The following is an 18,997-nucleotide window of genomic DNA, read 5'->3' as shown; positions in this document are numbered from 1 at the left end:
TCCCTAAATAAGCAGAACTAGGGCAGTGCTAGTGACAGATGGATATAAAGAAGACTTGGATGCATTGGAGAGACTTTACTGGGCTTGGGGATCTGAACTGGGGTGCTTTCCTCATCACCCAAGGAGTTTAATTTGTCTGCAGGCTGTTAATTTTCACCTCTAAAGCAGAGGGCATGGCAACAGAGAGCGTTCCTTGGCAACAGACTCCTTGGGTTCATTAAAGCAGAGGTGGGAGGTTTGCAAATGGAAAAAGTTGAGAGATATTAGCAAATCAAATGGGTTGAGGCATGAGGAGTCTTGTCAGTCAGGCGGGGGTGACAGGAGAAGGAATAGTAAACAACATGCAGCCCATGTTGGAGGAGATGTTTTGGAAGGAGGCACATCCAGGATTTGCCTGTTTTCCTGCCTTCCCAAGGGCTGAATGGACTGGAGAGGGCTGGGAGGAACCTCTGTGTGTCTGGCAGGCTGTGGGCAGTGAACTGAAAAGGTTACTTAATAAAAAATGTGCTTTTTACAAACAGGATTCCAAACTGTGGTTTCCCACTAGAGCTTTTGTAAAAGTTCCAGTCTGTTTTGATCCTCTCCAAAACTGAAGCTGGCATGTTGTTGGTAAAATCCCACAAAAAGCCCTTGGAGAGGGGTCTGTAGGAGCGTGGCCATGCCAAATCCATGCCCAATCCATGCCCTCCCTCCTTCCCCATGGAGCAGGCTGTGTGTGCCACACACCTCTGCCTGCAGCCAGATGGGGGCTGTTTGCACTGTGACTGCTAAATATAAATACTGCAATTAATTAATAATGCCCAATGCACATCATTAAATTAGAAATAACTCGAGTTTGTACCAGCATACAGAGTGTGCATGCAGCTGATCAGACTGGAGAAGGGGTTTGGAGCAGGGGGAGGCAGCTTTGGGCTGGCCTGTCTGTCCCTGCCAGTGGCCGTTGTGTCCCCCTGGCAGGGCAGGGGAAGCCCCTGGTTCTCTCTCAGGTAATGCTGTCTCTCCTTGCTGTGGTAAACAGCCAGATCCCAATCACATCCATCAGAGCAAAGCATTCCAGGCACTTGTTCCAGTCCTGTGGTTCTATGATTCTATAATTTATGACTGAAACTATCTTTGTGTCAGAGTTAGTTCAGGAGGACACTCGGATCTGGGCTTCTGAATATGTCATCTCCTATTAAAGAACAAACAAAGTCCCTTGTAATGTACCATAAATAATAATAATACTTTGCAAGAGCCCGAAGCACTGTGTTATTGCTGTGCTAATCAGGGAGGCACTGGGCCATTATGAGAGTATTCCATGGGGTTTGGGCTTTTTTTCCTGCAGGAAGGTACGTGTTTCATAGCTCTGTAGTGTGGCTGATTGGTTTATAAAGCCAGGCTGGATAATTCCTAGTAGAGGTTAGACAAATTCCCCTCCTTTCTCATTAATTAACCTGTAGGATTTGGTGCCTGTTCTTTGCAGTTCAATAGAGACAATGACTGCAGGAACATATTTGTGCTCTCTGATATGGAATGAAGAACATCTGCCTTCTGCAGCAGTGAAATACCAGCGTGTGGCAGGGCTCTCCAAAGGGCACTGCCAGCCTCTGCTGTCTCAGAGAGGAAATTCCAGCTGAAATTTCAATGAGGAGCTGCTGGCTGGGGGATGTTGTCCCATTCAGCATTGTAGCTGGGGAGGGAAGGCAGAGGGTGAAAAGCAAAAGAAGGGAAATCCCCTCATGAAAACAGCAGAAGGGTGGAGGAAAAAACATTTTGGGAAAAGTTCCCACATCCAGGGAGTGGTTAGAGCAAAACTCCTCCAGTGGGATTAAGGAAGGGAGGCCTTGAAGATCTGAAGGAGATTTCAGTGGTGATGTGGTAACACAATAGCAGGAAGAAAAGAGGAGAGGCAGGTGAAATCCTACAACGCTGCTCTCACAGGCTGCAGGAAAAGGAACCTTCAGGGCTGTGTTCTGGGTGTCTCAAATCAGGGCTCTGCTCCCAGAGCTGCCCTGCAATACTGTAAATGGTGGGAGAGCAGGGTGGCTTCTGGGAGGATTGGATTGGAGATTGGATTGCAGTGGGAATGTTGGTAAAGTCCCCTGTGTGCCATTTCCATGACTCTAGATGTGCTGGATGAGGCACAAGGATGGAGGTTATTTTGCTGTTTCACTGTGATGTGATTCTGTGTCCTCCTGCTCATACCCAGCTTGGCTTTTGAGTGGCTCTCCAGCTGCAGGGAATGAGGAGAAAATAAATTCCATGTGGAAAAGTGGCATTAATCTGATAATTTAGGCTGTCCCTCCTACTGCAGAAGTATGCACTGTCCCTTCCTTCCCTGCCTTCCCTCCTCTGCTCCCCTGGGAGGTTCCTGCCCATTATTGGTGTCATTGGCAGTCACAAGGAGATTCCAGACTGGACTGGGGCACACCAGCTGATTTTGGTCCTTATTCTGGAGAGAGAGAGAGAAATTTTTGGAGGCTGTGACCAGACCACAGCTCTGCTGAGACTGACTGGGACATTGTGTTATTGATGAGCAACCCTGGAGCTCTTCCTGGGGGTTTCCTCTGGAGTGATCCCCCAGACAAACCACCTGAGCAAAGCCTGGTCCTGCCTCCCCACTGGGATGTGCTCACACAGGTGGTAGAAATCCCATTTGTTTGCAGGCTAAATGCCAGGGCAGGAGCCTGCAGTGCCCCAGCAGCACACACTGAAAGCTGCCTCTGTCTCCCTGTGGGCACTGTGGGTTTTCCTAGCAGAGCAGTGCCCATGGCACAATCCCACAGTGCTCTGTGACTCACACCCAGCTCAGGGTGTGCCTGCTAATATTCCGTGTCTGGGGTGTGCTGGGTGGGCACAGAGCTCACTGTGCCCTCAGCTGTGCTGGGCTGCAGCATCCCCTGGCACACCTGGCACAGGAGCCAGCACATGCTGCCCTTCCCTGGAAGATGCTTTATTCCAGTGTGGAGAAGTGGAAAAACAGAGAGTCACTGAATATTCTGGGCTGGAAGGAGCCCACAGGGATCATCAGAGCCCAGCTCCTGGCCCTGCACAGGACCCAGAAGAAGCTCACAAGTGGCTTTCCTTGCTCCCCCTGCTCTGGCAGGGACTCGGGGCTTGGTCCCCTGCCCGCTGGCTGCCTGCAGAGCACTTTGCATTGACAATGAGGCAGCAGAGGTGCATTTTCTTGGCAGGGAAATGCAGCTGGGTTCTCTCTGAGGTTCCCTGTGCCAGGGAGAACGGCTGCCCCAGCGCTCTGGGCAGGATGGGATTGTGTGCAGCCTGCTGCCCATTCAGAGATTTGGCTGATCTTGGGGGATTCTTGCCTTTGAGCACCTTTGCAGGGAGCAAGAACTAACCTGGCAACTCTTGGTTTGCTTCTCAAATCAGCTTGGTGTAAACAAGGCATAGGCAGTGAAACAGTGGAATATGAGCCTTATTGACAGGCCTGGTCAACAGCTGGCAGGAGGAGAGAAACTGGGATCATTCTGTTCATGTATAACAATCCTCCACAGAAATTGCCCTCCTCCTCCTCCAGATCCACACTCCCAGGCAGAGCAGCAGGGTGGGATGTGCCAGACAGATCCCCTTCCCTTGGCACTGCCAGGTGCAACTTTGGCCTAAGTCAGCGGAGTTACTGGGATGATGCAGTGCATGGTTTATAGCTGATCTTGTGCTTAAGATGGTCACTGTTGTATTCTCTGTGTGTGTGGTGACAACAGGGCAGATCTCATTTAACATTTCCTGGTAGAAAAACATTTACCTTTCACTTAAAGACAACCTGATCATTGCTCTGCATTGAGTGCAAGTTTCTGAGGGAAGCAGTGTCCACTCAGGATGTCTGTCTGTCTGTCAGTCAGTTCTGCTGTCCCAGCTCTCCCAGGCCCTGCAGGTTTTGAATCAGTTGGTGAGGCTGTGCTGGCTGTGTCTGACACCCTGAACAGGTGAGGTACCTGTGAGATCTGAATTCCAGGGCTGCACAAAGCCGTGGCCATCACCTGCTGCAGGAGATGGGGCCCTCCCCAGAGAGGAGAGGATTCACAACACACTCCAGAGTAGCTGTCAGAGGTGGGATTTTCCAACCAGAGCCCTCCTGTGGATGTAAATAACTTGCCTGGTGTTTCTGTCACTGGAAACTTAGGCAGAATTCCAAAGTTTGGACAGCTATAAGCATTTGCCTCCTGACTCCTTCTTTTGTCAGCCATCTCTGGGAACAATGATGGCTGTCAGTGCCTGTGCAAAAGGTGATGGGATATGGCTTGATGGAACTGGAGCAGGCTGTGTGGGGCCTCAGCAGTGCAGAGATGCTGGGCAGCATCCTTCAGTCCTGCCTGCACTTCTGGTCTGTCCCATTTCAATAAATAAGTGAAGACACCTAAGCCCTGATCCTGCTGAGTGGCACAGGACCAGCAGAAAGTGGCAGTCACGAGGAGCTGCGTGTTGTTCCCTGACTCAAAATCTCCAGCTGCAGGAAAAATGTTGACTCCTCCAGAGGCCAGGAGCGGGAGATCCAAATGCCCTTCTGCCCTTGACGCATGGAGAAAAAACCCTTACAAACACAACCCTAAATCCTCTGCAGCTGTAAGTGAGGAGATTGGAGCTCCTGCACAGATTTTACAGCATATCCTGTGCGTGGATCCAGCCTGTCCAGTGTCCCCAGTGTCCTGCCTGTGCCCAGAGCACGCTGCCGGCCGTTCCCCACGTTGTCTCCAGGGTTCCTACCTGCCCTGTCCTATCCCTGCGGCCTCAGCTGCCAAAGAGGGGATTTTGGGAATATTGGTGGGGCATTTTCCTGTCCTCAGGGGTGTGTCAGTCCTTCTGCGGGCTGCCCCTTCCTGTGGGCACCGAGCCCCGGGATGGCGGCGGGGGCTGCGCCACCGGCGCCGTGAGCGGCCTTGGCCAGGTGCCGGAGCCCCGTGTGCTGTCCCAGCATGGGCCGGACCATGTCGACGTGCGTGTCCCGGCTGGAGGATCCGCCAGGATTCAGCCCCGTTCCCAGTTGGCTCTACACATCCCATATGCTGCCGCCGCCTCTTCTAACCAGCGCCAGACACCGCCAGCTCCTCTCCCTCGACGTGGTGGGTGGCCGGATCGATGAGCAACGCTTAGCGAGTGTGTTTGCTTTCTTAAGTGTGCAGCGGTGGCCAGAAAGTGGGGGAAATCCGGGGCAGCAGGCAGGGGATGAACAGGCGGAGAGGGGAGCAGGGCGCCGGTGCTGGGGGAGGATCACCCCGGGCAGGTGCAGCGCTGGGCTGGGCCGGGAGCTTTGCTGTCAGTGGGAAGGGGACTCATCCTTGTTCATGTGCAGAGCAGAGTGAGAACCTGCTGCCCTTTGAACGTCAGCAAAATCCCCAGCCCTTGCTGAGCGTGGAGCATGTGCTGGCTCTGCAGAGCCGGCGTCCTGCAGCGCTGGGGGCGAGGGTGACCGGCCCCGGCAGGAGGGCACGGGGTGCCCGCGGGGACCCTCCCCAAGTTCGCATCGGTCCCCCCTCCCTCCCCTCCCTTCCACTCCCCTCCCCTCCTGCAGAGTTTCAAAGCACGGCAGGAAAAAAAAAAAAAAAAAAGAAAGAAAAAGGACATCCCCCTCCCCTCAAATCCCTCGGTCCGTGACTGAAATAAATAAGCACAAATCCCAGGTAGTGAGGAGGCTGCTAATAACGTGCTCCTGACAGGCACGGGATTGCCGGGCTGAGGGATGGCTGACTGAAAGCTCCAGGCTAGGGTGGGGGTGGGGGGCTTCTTTTTTTTCCTGCCAGCTCTCGCCAGGCAGTAGGGATTTTTTTTTTCCTTCCCCTCCCTGATAATAAGGACATCATCAGAAGCAAGATGCAGTGGCTAAGGGATGGAACAGGAATGGTGAGTTCAGGTAGCTATGTCTTTCTCTTTTCCTCTTATTGCAGTACTTTGACAGGGAAATGAACCTTCGTCCTATCTCCTGACTCCTCCTTTACTCCCTGTCCTTGAAACCATTGATCACTCTGTAGCCATTTTATAGACTCTGCATTCCCAAACTGCTGAGCAAAAGAAGGAATTGAAAGGAAGGAAGGAGGGTGGGCATGCCTCGGGGCGTGGGAGGGGGTTCCGTAGGGCGAGCCGGTGGGTTCGTGGGGGAGAGCACAGGGTTTGCCCGGTTCCCCGGCGTGTGGGGTGTGCGGTGGGAGAGCACTGGAGGAGAGGAGTGCCGGTACAGGGCTGGCTGTGCCCGGGGCAGCCGGGACCTGTCACCGTGCCCCTCCGCCCGATGATGAGTTGCGGTGCGGGGGGAGCCCGGCGTGCCGAGCCTGGGCGCGCCTGCAGCAGCCTGGCAGACACAGACACTCCTCCGGCTCGGCACAGCCGCCAAGGCAGCTCCTGCCGCCCTGCCAGCCGAGCCCAGCCGAGCCCAGCCGGCTCCGAGGGCTGCATGGCCGGGGGAAAGCGGGGAAGTTCCCCCAGCCCAGTGAGAAACTTCCCCGGGAAGCGATGCGGGTGTTTGGAGATGCTCCTCCCGCCCCAGCCCGCCTTGCACTGGCATCTCCCGCACGGCTCCGTGCGGAGCTGCGCTTTGCAGGTGCTGCTGGATTTGCCCTTCTCGGCTCTCTCGGTGCTGCTCCCGCCTCGGCCATCCCTGAGGGCTGCTCCGGCTCGGCCATCCCTGAGGGCTGGTCCCGCTCGGCCATCCCTGAGGGTTGCTCCCAGCTCTGGCCATCCCTGAGGGCTGCTCCGGCTCGGCCATCCCTGAGGGCTGCTCCCAGCTCCGGCCATCCCTGAGGGTTGCTCCCAGCTCCGGCCATCCCTGAGGGTTGCTCCCAGCTCCGGCCATCCCTGAGGGCTGCTCCGGCTCGGCCATCCCTGAGGGCTGCTCCGGCTCGGCCATCCCTGAGGGCTGCTCCGGCTCGGGCACAGGGCTCAGGGCTCAGGGCTCAGGGCTCAGGCCGAGCTGGCGTCACCCGACTCAGCCCCCGCGTTCCGGCTCCGGGGGCACGGGCAGATGCTGCTGCCTGCGGGGAGCCTTGGAGAGGGATCGCTGCCCGTTCCCTCCATGCCCTCCCCGCTCCTCACACACACACACGGCCCGGGGGTTTGTGCTCCCGCAGGGCTCCGCCGGTGCTGGCAGTGCCCTGTGCGGTGTAGGCAGCAGCCTGCAGCTCAACGCGCTTGTTTGGGGTCCTGGTTAGGGCTTGTCTGGCACCCAGCAGCACCTCGGGGGCTTTGCTGCCGCCTTCCACCCTCGGAGCACCCGGAGGGATGGGAGTCTTTCCTCTGTCCTCCTTGTCCCGCCCCGTGTCAGGGATAAAAGTGAAGCCGGATGGGGCTCTCGCCTCCATTTCCCCCTTCTCCCCGGTGGCTGCTGAGCCCCGCTGGGGAGGGACTGCCTTGCTGCAGGACAAAGTGCTTTCCTAATTGCCCCAGCACAGGACTTGACGCCTTCTTGCCCTCTCATCTTCCCAGATCCCTTCCGTGCTGCCGGCTGTGTTATTCTGTTCTCATTAGTCTAATCTTTGCTTTCTTTTCGAGAGAAATTACAGTGGTTACTGTAGGGTGTAATAGAAGATATTTTCTTGGGAAAGTAAAACTCCATTAGTTGATTTTGTAGCAGGAATTCCCCAATATTGCTCCCTCTAACAAGGGAGAAATAAAAGAGAGAGCTGTGGTTTCTGTATTTCATACAGCAGTTCAGCAGCCTCAGCAGTGTTTGGAGATACTCCACATATCTCCAGATACCTGAAAAATAAAAAATTATTTCAAAGCAGCAAAGTGAAACTGAACCAAGTAAGATAAATCCAGTGAAGGTGTTTGCAGTCCCTGGTGGCGAGGAGTCTGTGTCCCTGGGCATGGCTGGCCCGAGGGGTCAGGGGCTCCTGCCCTTGGGGCACAGGGATGCTGGGAGCACCTAAAGCCAAGGTCCTGCCAACCCTTGGACCCTACAAGTTCTGCTCCTTTAGCAAGACAAGGTGTGTCAGTCCAGATGTCCTGGCCAAGTGCTAGTGTGGATAGCAGTATTCCCTCCAATGCACATTTTCCTTGCTGTCCCCACTGGTAAGTTATTTGAAATTTTAGTACTTCAGATGTTGATCATTTGGTGGACTGTGCTAAACAAGTGAGTTACTCCGCACCAGGAGTAGCTGCATTTCAGTAATCAGTGGGAATATTATCACCTCAGTCTGCTGGCTAAAATGTGCTGTGGAACTATCAGCCAGCTCTGCCCCTGAGTGAAGGTTGGCTGCTCTGTTCACACAGCCTCCCATGCAGTGCAGAACCTCAGCCTTTCATCCTGAGCATCACTGGACCCATTTCCATGGGCACTGAGTCTCAGGTATGGTTTTCCAGCTGTCTTTTTAACTCCAGTATTATTTTCACTGTGCTGCTGAAGACCAGCAATACACATTTATTCTGGCAGCACCCCTGGACTTTGTTCTGCTCAGGCACATTGGTCAAAATCTGGATTTTAGCCTAGTTTCTCCCAAATTCTACACAGCACTGATTTATTCAAAATGCTGTTTTCTATTGTTCTCAGCTTGGGTTCAAGGCTCAGAGTTACTCATCTTTAAGAAGCATGTCACTAATGCTTTACAAGTGATAGTACCTTTTGTTCTTGTGGCAGGTGTTTTTTTTCCAAATCAGCCCCTAAACCCTTGCTATTATTCCATAATATTAAGCTGTTGGAGCTTCTTTTTTCCCTCCTTTGCATGTGCTGCTTCCCATATTTTAAACAATTAATCTTTTGCCAATTATGCTGGCATCCCACGGGGGTGTTTTCCATGCTTCACTGGTACCACGTTGCTAAACTCTCTAGTATCTGTTCCTAATCTAGAAAAATGCAGCTAATTGTCATTGGTAGTGATGAGAATCAATCTGCACATCTGAGCAGTGTGTGAGTGCAATGATTATTTGGTCTGGCATTCTTCAGAGGGTATTGATCCAGCATGGTAATCAAATGAGTTGGATTAAATCAGAACAAAATTCAGCCTCTTCTGGAATAGTTTTTTACCTGACAAGGGCAGAGTTTTTTCTCAAGTCTTTGACTGTAATGCAAGTAACAGAAGTGGGAATCTTCCATGGTATTTCCTCACAAAGGGTCTCTTTTGGGTTTAATGTTGTGCCTGTGACAGTCCAGGTGAGTGCAGCCATCACCTGCAATAGGTGCAGTCCCAGATTTTTTCTTTCACAGCCCTAAATAGTGATATTTTTACACTGCCTATTGTTGAAATACTTAAAATCAAGCTGCTGTCAATATTTTCCATTTCTTTCATAAGAAAAAAGTAAACTCTTGTAAATCATCACAGCCTAAAATATGGTGAAAATTAATTCAGTGAATCAAAGGGCCAAAAGCTGCAAGTGGTGGAGATGCCCCTGAGTGGGGCAGGTCAGCAGCATTTTTCCTCACTTATCAGTCTGAAAATCACAGGGTATTGGAAGCACAAAGTACTCCTTGCACTCCACAATCCTAAAAATCTCAATGTGAAGTCTGGAAAAGAGAAGTAGAAAAAAGCAGTTTGGGTTTGACTTTCAGTTTTGAAAGTTTGGATAAGCAAAAGCAGCTGGTGGAGAGCTGCCAGGCCAGGGCCGGGTGGAAAGAGGAGCTTGTGATATCCAGGCCTTGGGGAAAAATGGGACTGAAGAGGCCCAGAGCAGTTTTCCTGCAGAGATCAAAGGGAGCAGGGAGAGCTGGCTGCTGCTGGAGCAGTCCCAGCAAGCTCCTGAGTGCTGTGGGTGTCCTGCAGAGGATGCTGCCTGCTCTCCATGCCCTGTGGCCTCAGCAGGGAGGGATTTTCCAGCAGAGTGGGACATTTGGAAGTTTGTTCCTGTTCATGCAGGTCTCCTGTCACTGGAGGTTGCTGCTTGTCTTGCCTGAGCTCTGCATGCAGTGGAGAATTCTGTGGGTGCTGCAGGGCCATGGAGCCTCCAAAGCCCCAGGTCCATCCCCCCAAGGCATTTCTGTGTGGGATTTTTCTTACATAGTTGCTGTTTACTTTTCCATTTCTCTCCCAATTTGGGGCTGCTTTAACCTTTCAGTTCCAGCCTCCTGCTAGTGCTGCTCTGCCAAATATCCAGGTTAAGAAGGAGCTGATGCTGTGGTAAATAAAAATGTTTGATAAATCCTTGCTCCATGCTGATGATTGTCCTTGTGTCAGTCCCAGGAGGGGCTGGGAGGAGGCCTGGCTCCATTTCCATGGGGTTCCCACCTGCTGGATAAGGGACACACCAGTGACTCCTGTGTCTCTTGACATACATCAGGAATGTCTGGAAAACCCTGGGAGGGTGCCATAGGCATAGGAAGCAGGATTTTGTGGAGCTCTGAGCAGGCTGTGCTTGCTGGGAAGCCACACACCCCATGTGGTCACCATGTCCATCTGTCCCTCCTGCTCAGGGTTTGTGTTTGAGCACCGCAGCCTTTGCAAACCACAACGGTTTTTAACTGCTGAGAACCTGATTTCCTTGTATCTCATCAAAGAGTTTTTCTTTTTTGAACACTTCTTGAAAAATCTCTGAAATGCTTCAAGCTGACATCTTAATGTATTTATGACATTAGCTGCTTCTGCTCTGGAATGGTTGCTCTGAATCTCTTTGAGCCTGGCTGTTATTTTGAACATGACTAATTCCCTGAGTGACTAAGCTCTTAGATAATAGGAAAAATTCATCAAGTTATCTCGGGCTCCAATAGTTTCTATTGTTATGAAAAGACAACTTATGAAAAAAGAAATAAAGATGCTTATTATGTAATATGGGCAGGGAGAGGAGAGGTGTTGGTAGGGACTGGCCGAGTGCTGTGTCTGGGAAAGGCAGGAGTGCAGGCTCAGGCTGGGCCATCTCCAGCTTAGTGTGGATGAGAAGTTAAGAATTCCTTGTTTGGAGCTCAGGTGAGTCCCAGTGAAGCCAAGGAGTGCTCTTGTACAGAAGTGTGTTCAGAGGGGATCCCAGCCCCTTCCTCCCATTCTGCCATGCTGCAGAATTCCTTGGGTGTGACCCAGGATAACGCTGGGCAGTGAATTGCACCACACCTGCTCTGCCAGGTTGTTTCAGCAGCACCTGAAGCACTCACCACTCCTGCAGGGCCCTGTTCCAGGCAGCACAACAAACCTCAGCTCCATCCCCCTGGATTTTCCTTTTGGTGCTGCTGATCCCCACACAGAACTGCCAGTGTGCTGCTTGTGCCAGCACAGCACCAGGTGCCCTCCTGTGTCCCACACAGGGGCATTGTCCCTGTGATCCCTCACAGCCAGGGTCCCTCTGGCACAGCCACTGTCCCCTGGGCTGTCACACATTGTCACAAACTGCAGGAGGGCAGTGCTGCCCGTTCCTGGAAGGCAGCAGCCTGTGCTCACTGTCACTGCAAGGAATCCCACTGAGCTGGGAGAGGGAATGGAGCCTCCTGGCATTCACCTGCCTTGCTGGGAGAAAGGAAAAAAAAAAGTAGAGAAAGGCTCTAAAGTTCTTTTTTAATGCTGATATTGCTGATAAAAATGAGTGCACTATGTTCTATTCATACACCTACTGCCATCCATCTGGAATTCCTACTTCATTAAGTTGGCTTGCAGTGTTTTCTTCATTAAAAGAGTGCCAGATTCAATAGGCTGTTCCCTCTCCTTTTTTTGGGAGGCAGAGAGAGGGGGAGAAAAGGATTTCTATGAAACACATCCAATTCTCTGGGTTAATTTGTGTGAAGAACATGAGACCCATGGGTCAGCTTCTTAATGAGATGGTTTTTCCTTTTCTCAGTGTCTTGACGAGGAGAAGCCCAGGGAAGCCAGAGCCAAGTGTCACAGGAGGGGGGTGAGGAGGCTGCAGGGAGCTCTGGCCGACTGCTTTTCCTCCTCATTCCCTTGCAGGTGCTGAAATGCACCCTTTGATTTTCATGCCAAAGAGTTTCCCTGTGCCTCTGCAGCTGAATTTCTCTGGGTGATACTGACCCTGAATTCAGAATTTAGTTTCTAGCATGTAATAATTTATTTTTCACACAGCACTTTGCCCAGACATGTGCTGATGTGAAGATTCTGCAATTTAATGTCAGAGTGCCTGGAGGGAGCACTTGTCTTCCCCCAAGGAAGGGACCTGGCTTGCATTTTTCTGCACTTTGGGCTTTGCTTTCTTCACCTTTTTCCAGGCTCAACAGTGAACCCAAAAGTTGAGAAATGAAATTAAGGAATAAAGGTCTCTGTGTTCCTTTAGGCCAGAGGCTGAGGTTTTTTTCAGACAAGGAGAGCTTACATAAGGTTGAGCATCAGAATTAGATGGGTCCTTTTAAACAGAACTTGCTCAGCCCCTGAAGTCTTTCTCTGTGACCAGGGTAATTGGTGTTACCACATCTGATTTCTGCAGGATTTGAGGGGGTTTTATTTTCTTTTTCACCACTGGGAATGTGAAGATGCTTCTGGAGTGCAGGCTGGAATGTGCAGTAGATGCAAAGAGAGCAGAAAGCACTCCACCACCATTGCCAGGGGCAGGAGATTTTAGCCTGTCTCAATGCTTTAAGTTCAAGTCAACTTAAAAATAGAAGATTTGTTGTTCTCAGTGCAATCCAGAGGAGCACAGTGGACTCAGCCCCCCCTGACAGGCTCTCTGTGCCCTTTCAGCATGGTCTGGGTAGTGTCCCAGGCTGTGGCACTGATTCCATGGGGCCACTGCTGCTGTGGCTCAGCTGCTCCCCATCTTTGGGTGCAATTTGTGTGGGTTTTTTCACTGAATGCTTGGAGCAGTGGCCTGGAGATACTCAGGTCCTTCCCCATGGCCTCTGAGCTTTGTGCAGCTCTTGGCCAGGTGGTCATGCAGGTGCAGCTGAATTCAACCTCCAGCAGGGCCCTGTGTGCTCTAAACATTGCAGAAGTGGGCTTAGGAACTGAATTTCTTCTCTTTCCAGCACTCCAGGCATCTTGCTTCATGTGGTCCTTCCCTGCTCTCTCCCACATCCACCTTCTCTCCCACTTTGCTGCTTTGCTATCTCTCAGCTTCTGCAGTCCTTAAGAAGAGGAAATTACTGGAAAAAAAGTGCCAAGTTCATGTGGACAGTGAGGAAACTTTCCATTTGAGGGATGGAGTGGGCAGGCAAGGAACTGTGGGTGACTGGAAAGTTGATTTTTCACAGCCAAAATCAGGCCCAAGTCCAAGTCTCTACAAGTATTCCTCCATTTTGCAGTTTGGGTAAGGACTTTTAGGCGTTTGGGGATTTTTAAAGCTTCCCATGAAGCTATTTCGTAAACATAAAAGATTATGGAGATTCCTGAGGAAAAAAATCTGCCTTTGCAGCAGCTCTGCAGCTCTCAGGCTGGTGCCTCCCATCTGGCCCAGGATGGAAAGGAGGGCTCTGTCAGGCATTCTGGGAAGAGAAAGGAAAAAGAGGCAACTCCCAGCTTAAGGAAATCCTCCTTTTTGGAAACAGCAAATCCTAATCTCACTGGCCTTTAATCTCTGAAACCCTGAGCTTAATTCCTGCCTAGATTTAGGAAAAAAAATTTAATGGTTTTCTTATAATCTCTGCTGGAGTCTGTGAGTCACCCCCTGGTGTCCAGTGTCACAGCAGCGTTTGGGAGCACCCACGTGGGACACGGGGAATGGAGGAGAAGGTGCTCCCACATCCCTGGGAATGGAGGAGAAGGTGCTGCACATCCCTGGGAATGGAGGAGAACATGCTCCACATCCCTGGGAATGGAGGAGAAGGTGCTGCACATTCCTGGGAATGGAGGAGCAGGTGCTGCACATCCCTGGAAATGGAGGAGAACATGCTCCACATCCCTGGGAATGGAGGAGAAGGTGCTGCACATTCCTGGGAATGGAGGAGCAGGTACCCCCACATCCCTGGGAATGGAGGAGAAGGTGCTGCACATCCCTGGGAATGGAGGAGAAGGTGCTGCACATCCTTGGGAATGGAGGAGAACATGCTGCACATCCCTGGGAATGGAGGAGAACATGCTGCACATCCCTGGGAACCATCCCTGGGAATCATCCCTGGGTACCACCCCTGGGAATGGAAGAGCAGGTACCCCCACACCCCTGGGAATGGAGGAGAAGGTGCTCCTGTGTCCCTGGGTACCACAACTTCCTGTTCCTTCTCGGGGGCAGGATTAATTCAGCTGGGAAGTTTAAACTTCCCTCATGGTGCCACAGAGCTCTGGGTTAGAGCTTGTGCTCCAAGTGGGAGTACAAAGGAGCTGAAGCAGTTTGGGGCTGACAGCCACCAGCAGTGTTTTCCCCTTGGCCATGGATTTCATCCATCCAGACAAGTTTTATTCCTGCTCAGAATCATGAGCCACACTGTTTTGTGTGAAATTTCCCCCAGTTCACTGAGACCTAGCTCCTTTGGTCAAAGGGCAGCAGATTTGGGCTCCTCCTGTACCATCCCAGGGCTCTGCCACACTGCTTCCTACACTAGCATGGCCAGAATTCTCTGGTTAATTAAGGCTAAGAGTTTAGTAGCTCATTTTCTCAGTTAATAGAAGGTGGAGCTGATGTGTTGGGACAGAACTCTGCTCCTCACATTCAATTGGAATTGTTCATGATGGACTAGAGCCCTAGCCAGTCTAAAGGAAACCCAGCAGGGTACAAGCCCCTGCCACAGGAACATGTGACTCTCCAGACTGCCTCTGAGGAGTCCATCTGATTTATTTTGTGTGCGTGGTTTTACATTTCTTCCTGTCAGGCTTCAGTTAATTTTAACAGTAGGAAACACAACATAATGAAAACATGATCTTCCTTTGTAATTATGACACAATCTTTAGCCTGAGTTTCCTGTTCCAAGGTGAGGCATCTAAAATAAGTTACTCCACTGTGCCTGTCCCAGAGTGGAGGGTGTTACTCTGTGCAGGGATTGACAGCAGAACAGGGAATTGGAGCTGACATCAGGACAGGGAATTGGGGCTGACATCAGGACAGGGAATTGGGGCTGACACTGTGCACAGCCCCAGCCCCTGCACTGTCCTGGCCCCTCCTGGTGTGGGGGTCTGGGGGCTGCCCGTGCTCGGGGAGGGCAGGATCTGTCAGCACTGCAGCCCCAGACCCTGGCTGCTGTTTGCCGAGCTGCAAGGAGAGGGATGTGCTGATTACTGGAGACATCCATTGGAGGGAGACGTGGTCACAAGGCTGAGCCCGGCGCGTTCCGCACGGGAGAATTTGGCATCATCCGCTTCCTTGGCTTGCAGAATTTCTGTCTTGTACTTAATGTCAGTGTAGGGCCCCCTGTTTGTTACTCGGGTGTCCAGAACTGCCTGCCCTGTACCCGTGTCCATCCTTTGGGTGCGGGTACAAAGCGGGATGGGTGTGATGTGAGCGGAGCCCCGGCTCCTTCCCCGCTGCTGTCCCTCGCAGAGGTGCTGAAATTCCACCCTCCCTTCTCGTCCAGCACAAGCCCTGGCTGGTCCTGCATCACAAACCGTGTTCCCAAAGCTCCTGGAGCGTGTTCTGTGCACTGAGGGGTGTGTGGTTTATGTAACTGATACAAATCTTCCCCTTCCTCCTTTCGCTCTATACAGAACCTCAGACCAAACTTCCCACAAAGAATTCTATGAAGTTCAACTTCACCGTGGTTTTATATAAACCCCTGCTGTGTAGGTGTGCTTTATCAGGAAGGCTTCTAAGAGAAGGTACCATCCATTTTCGTAGTAAAATTAACATTTAGTGCACGCAGAAGGCATGGGAAATTATATAAAGCAGCAAGTACTGTTGGGAATTCTGCGAATATCATTTAAATAGAAGCTTCTCTGCAGTAAATCTGTTTGTGCTCTTGTTACACACCCAGACCCTCCTTTGGAGCCCCAAACTGTCCCTGGGTGAGGGCAGGCACCCGGGGCTTTCCTGCCTGGTCTTTTAGGGGGTGTTGGACCTGGGGAAGGGGATGCTGTGGCTGAGCCTCCCGGGTGCAGCATCCCCCGGGCACAGCATCCCCCGGGCGCAGCATCCCCCGGGTGCAGCATCCCCCCGGCTCCCCAGGGCAGGCAGCACAGCAGTGGGGTCCCCACAGCCTCCCGTGGTGGGGTTTGGGGCCGGCAGCCCAGGCGGGGCTGGCCCTGTGGTTCTATGGCTCTGTTTGTGATCCGTGCCCTCCCCCGCGCTCTGAGTGGCTCGGCTCTCGCAGAATGCCAGCCCAGCGCTGCCAGGCTCGGTGCTGGCAGTGAATCCCTCCCGTTGGGCTCCGGAAGTGCTCAGTGAGCATGTGTGAGGTGTGCACCTTTGTTCTGGAGGGTTCCCAGCCTCTGCTGCTCCCCCTGCCCTGCTTTGGCTCCCCAGGCTCCCTGCGGGGCTTCTGCCTTGAAACCTCGCTGGCACCTCCAGGAGGCAGAGCCAGGGATGGGCTGTGCCTGCTGAGGTCCCCAGGCCCTGGGGAAGTGGGGACCAGCAGAACATCCCCACCGGGCTGCTTCTAACATTTCCTCTGGGCTCCACACCCAGGCTCCCTCTGTGCTCACTGCAGTTTAGAGGAAAAGATAACGTGGCCATAAAACCCCTCTGAATTCAGGCTGGTTGTATGTTGTGGGGAAGTCGTTGCTGCTTCTGAGATTGAAACTGGAATTTCCTGGCTGTTTTTGTAAGTTCAGGTTTATGGTTTGGAAAATTGCCTGTGTTGTTTTGGGAAAGGATGGTAGCAATAATAATAAATATTCCACATCTATTACGTGTTGGAACAAAACGATCTCCGAGGTCCCTTTCAACCCAAATCATTCTATGTTTGCTATTCTGATTAGTCTAAAATTACATCAGACAGACTGGCTATCCTAAAAATGGATCCTTGATAGAAAATGCAGGTTTGGAAGCTGGGGGTGAGGCAGATCCATCACCTGGATCCAGCCTGGCCTGTGTGCTAACAGGGCAGCCTGGGGCAGCTTTAAAGGAGCCTCCTGTGATTTTACAGGTGAAAAAGGGCTTTTCACTGCCTTCCTGAATGAGAAACTCCCTGCTTGGAGAGAGCAGGAGGGAGCCTCTGGCTGGCACTTATCACCCAAAATAAACCTCATAAGGAACCCAAACTGCTCTTGTTTCTAATGCTGCTCAACACCGCCCAGCCTCTGCATCTGCAAACACATCACAGCCTGCACGTGCTCCAGAGCTGGTCAGAAATGAGCAGGATGGGGCTGGCTGAGTGCTGGTCTGGCACAAACCAGTGGGTCTGAGTGGAGACCATTGAGGGAGACCCTGTGAAGAGGGGACAGTCCTGACATGGTCTCTCCTTTGATGGTGTTTGGGGTGGATACAGGATGCTCCTGTTTTTGAGGGAGCTCTCTTGGCAAAGAAAGAAAGAAAATGAAGCAAGCCTTGAATTGAACAGCTGGGTTTGTGGTGGGGTTGTTACAAAAATTAATCCACAAACACCAGAGGTTTATGTCCAAAAAGGAGACAGAGGAGTCCAGAGAGGTCATGGGGCATTCCCCTGGGATCTCTCCAATTTTTGGAGGATGGGGCAGGAGCATCACCCCCTGGTCCTGCCCTTCCCCAGGGAGGACACTGCAGGACAGGCTGCCCTTGGTGGTGGGGTTAAAGCATGAGGTTGGCCAGGTTTAGACATGAAATGCTGCCCAGCTCTCCCCGTTTGCTGCAGGAGAACAGACCAGGTGCTGTGTGGTGCCTGTTGGCCTCGTGTCTGTGTGGGAGCGTTCGGAGGCGCAGCTTTCCTGGAAGGTGCCGTGCTCAGCCCCCGGATGCACATTTTAGTGCATTATGCATATGCATTGGCAGCATTTCTATATTTGTCTTTGTCTGGAAAATCGTTTGCTTTTTCCAGCTGAGTGTATCTGGTCTGTGTGCGTTGTGATGCCTCTCTGAGGTACCTGCTGGTTCTGGGAGCTGAGATTGGGGTTTGGGATATAGCACCTGGCACCTGGATCATAAACCCTGAGTGTGTGTGTGTGATTTTAATGTAGGAATGAGCATTTCTGGCTGCTGCAGAAGGAATAAAGGTCCTCCATCTGTCCTACCCCCCTTTTATAGATCTCTGTCTGTAGAGTCAGAATTCAGTTTAACTCTTAGCTGGAGACAGCCAGCACAGTGCTGAGGGGAGATATTATAGGGCTCGTGATGGGAGAACGACTGCACAGAGCTAAACCGTGATTCCCCCTGCCCCACTCCCACATTTCAGTCTCACAGCGAATTCCCAGGTTACCACGAGTTGCCTTTTTGTTATTTTGGCCGCTTTGCTCCCGCTCCCCTCCCCGTTCCGAGCGGGCTCGGGGCTGCGTTTTCCAGGGCGCTTCCAGGGCAGCCGCATCCCGGGGCGGTTCGGAGCGGGATGTGCGCGGCTCGGAGCGCTGGGAGCCGCCTCGGAGCCGCCTCGGAGCCGCCTCGGAGCCGCCTCGGAGCCGCCTCGGAGCCGCCGGGCCGGAGCATCCGGGAGCGGCGCGCCGGGAGCGCGGGGCAGAGCCGCGGCTGCGTGGCGCTCGCTGTCACGGCGGGCGGAAGCCTCGCGTATTTATGGAGCCAGCGCTTCCTTCTGCGTTTGAGTGACAGCCAGGATGCCGTCGCTGCCTGGTCACTGGAGCTGATTAGTATGCGCCAGGGTCCGCCTCGCTCCGAGGGATGCAGCCGCAGCAGCTTGCAGAGCTGTCACACTCACACGGGCTCCGTATCTGCACTGGCTTGACGAATTAAAAAGCGAGCCAGCCAGCGAGAGAGACCCGGAGAGAGAGGGGGGACGAGACAGAGAGAGAAGCTTGCAGACAGCGCTCGCTCTTTTCCTAAAGGAAGGATTTTGCATCCCGAGTGCTCACTGGTTGTGATGATGCTTCACTTAGCGGGCTCAGAATGAGCTAGAGACAGCAGATAGGGGAGAAACTAAAGGCAGAGCACAAAGCATTACGAACCAACCCAAAACCAGGAACAGTTTTCTCCTCTATTCTAGCATGGTGGATGTATGGACAGTCTTACAGAGCAGAGGTTGACTTCTCCAAATCTGCCAGCCCCACACCTCGAACACTACAGTGTTCTGCATTGCACCATGACCTTGGATGTTCAAACGGTGGTCGTTTTTGCAGTGATTGTGGTGCTATTGCTTGTGAATGTCATACTCATGTTCTTCCTGGGCACTCGTTAAATGGATTTTTTCTCCTGAGCTGTTGGG

The 18,997-nt window shown here is 52.4% G+C and overlaps 2 protein-coding genes across 6 annotated transcripts in view; both read left to right on the top strand.

The window, feature by feature from the left end:
- ARHGEF9 (Cdc42 guanine nucleotide exchange factor 9) overlaps window positions 1-18,997 on the top strand; it is a 172,039-nt gene that overhangs the window by 40,668 nt on the left and 112,374 nt on the right. Inside the window, exon 1 of one of the 5 annotated variants that reach the window (XM_058032792.1) lies at window positions 5,695-5,835. The exons of 3 other annotated variants lie outside the window; for them this stretch is intronic. In XM_058032792.1, coding sequence (XP_057888775.1) covers window positions 5,806-5,835 — 30 coding nt within the window. In that variant the 5' untranslated portion in view covers window positions 5,695-5,805. Of the gene's footprint in view, window positions 1-5,694; window positions 5,846-18,997 lie in introns of those variants that run through there. One more of the 5 variants, XM_058032796.1, reaches the window with a different exon arrangement.
- Window positions 18,384-18,970, top strand: LOC131088605 (uncharacterized). Its single transcript, XM_058032799.1, has one exon. It carries the CDS (start codon window positions 18,791-18,793, stop codon window positions 18,968-18,970), a length of 180 nt encoding a protein of 59 aa, XP_057888782.1. The 5' UTR covers window positions 18,384-18,790.

The sequence above is a fragment of the Melospiza georgiana genome, chromosome 12, assembly GCF_028018845.1.
Source record: "Melospiza georgiana isolate bMelGeo1 chromosome 12, bMelGeo1.pri, whole genome shotgun sequence".
In the NCBI taxonomy this organism is placed as follows: Eukaryota; Metazoa; Chordata; class Aves; order Passeriformes; family Passerellidae; genus Melospiza; species Melospiza georgiana.
This window is presented reverse-complemented; position numbering and strand designations above follow the sequence as displayed.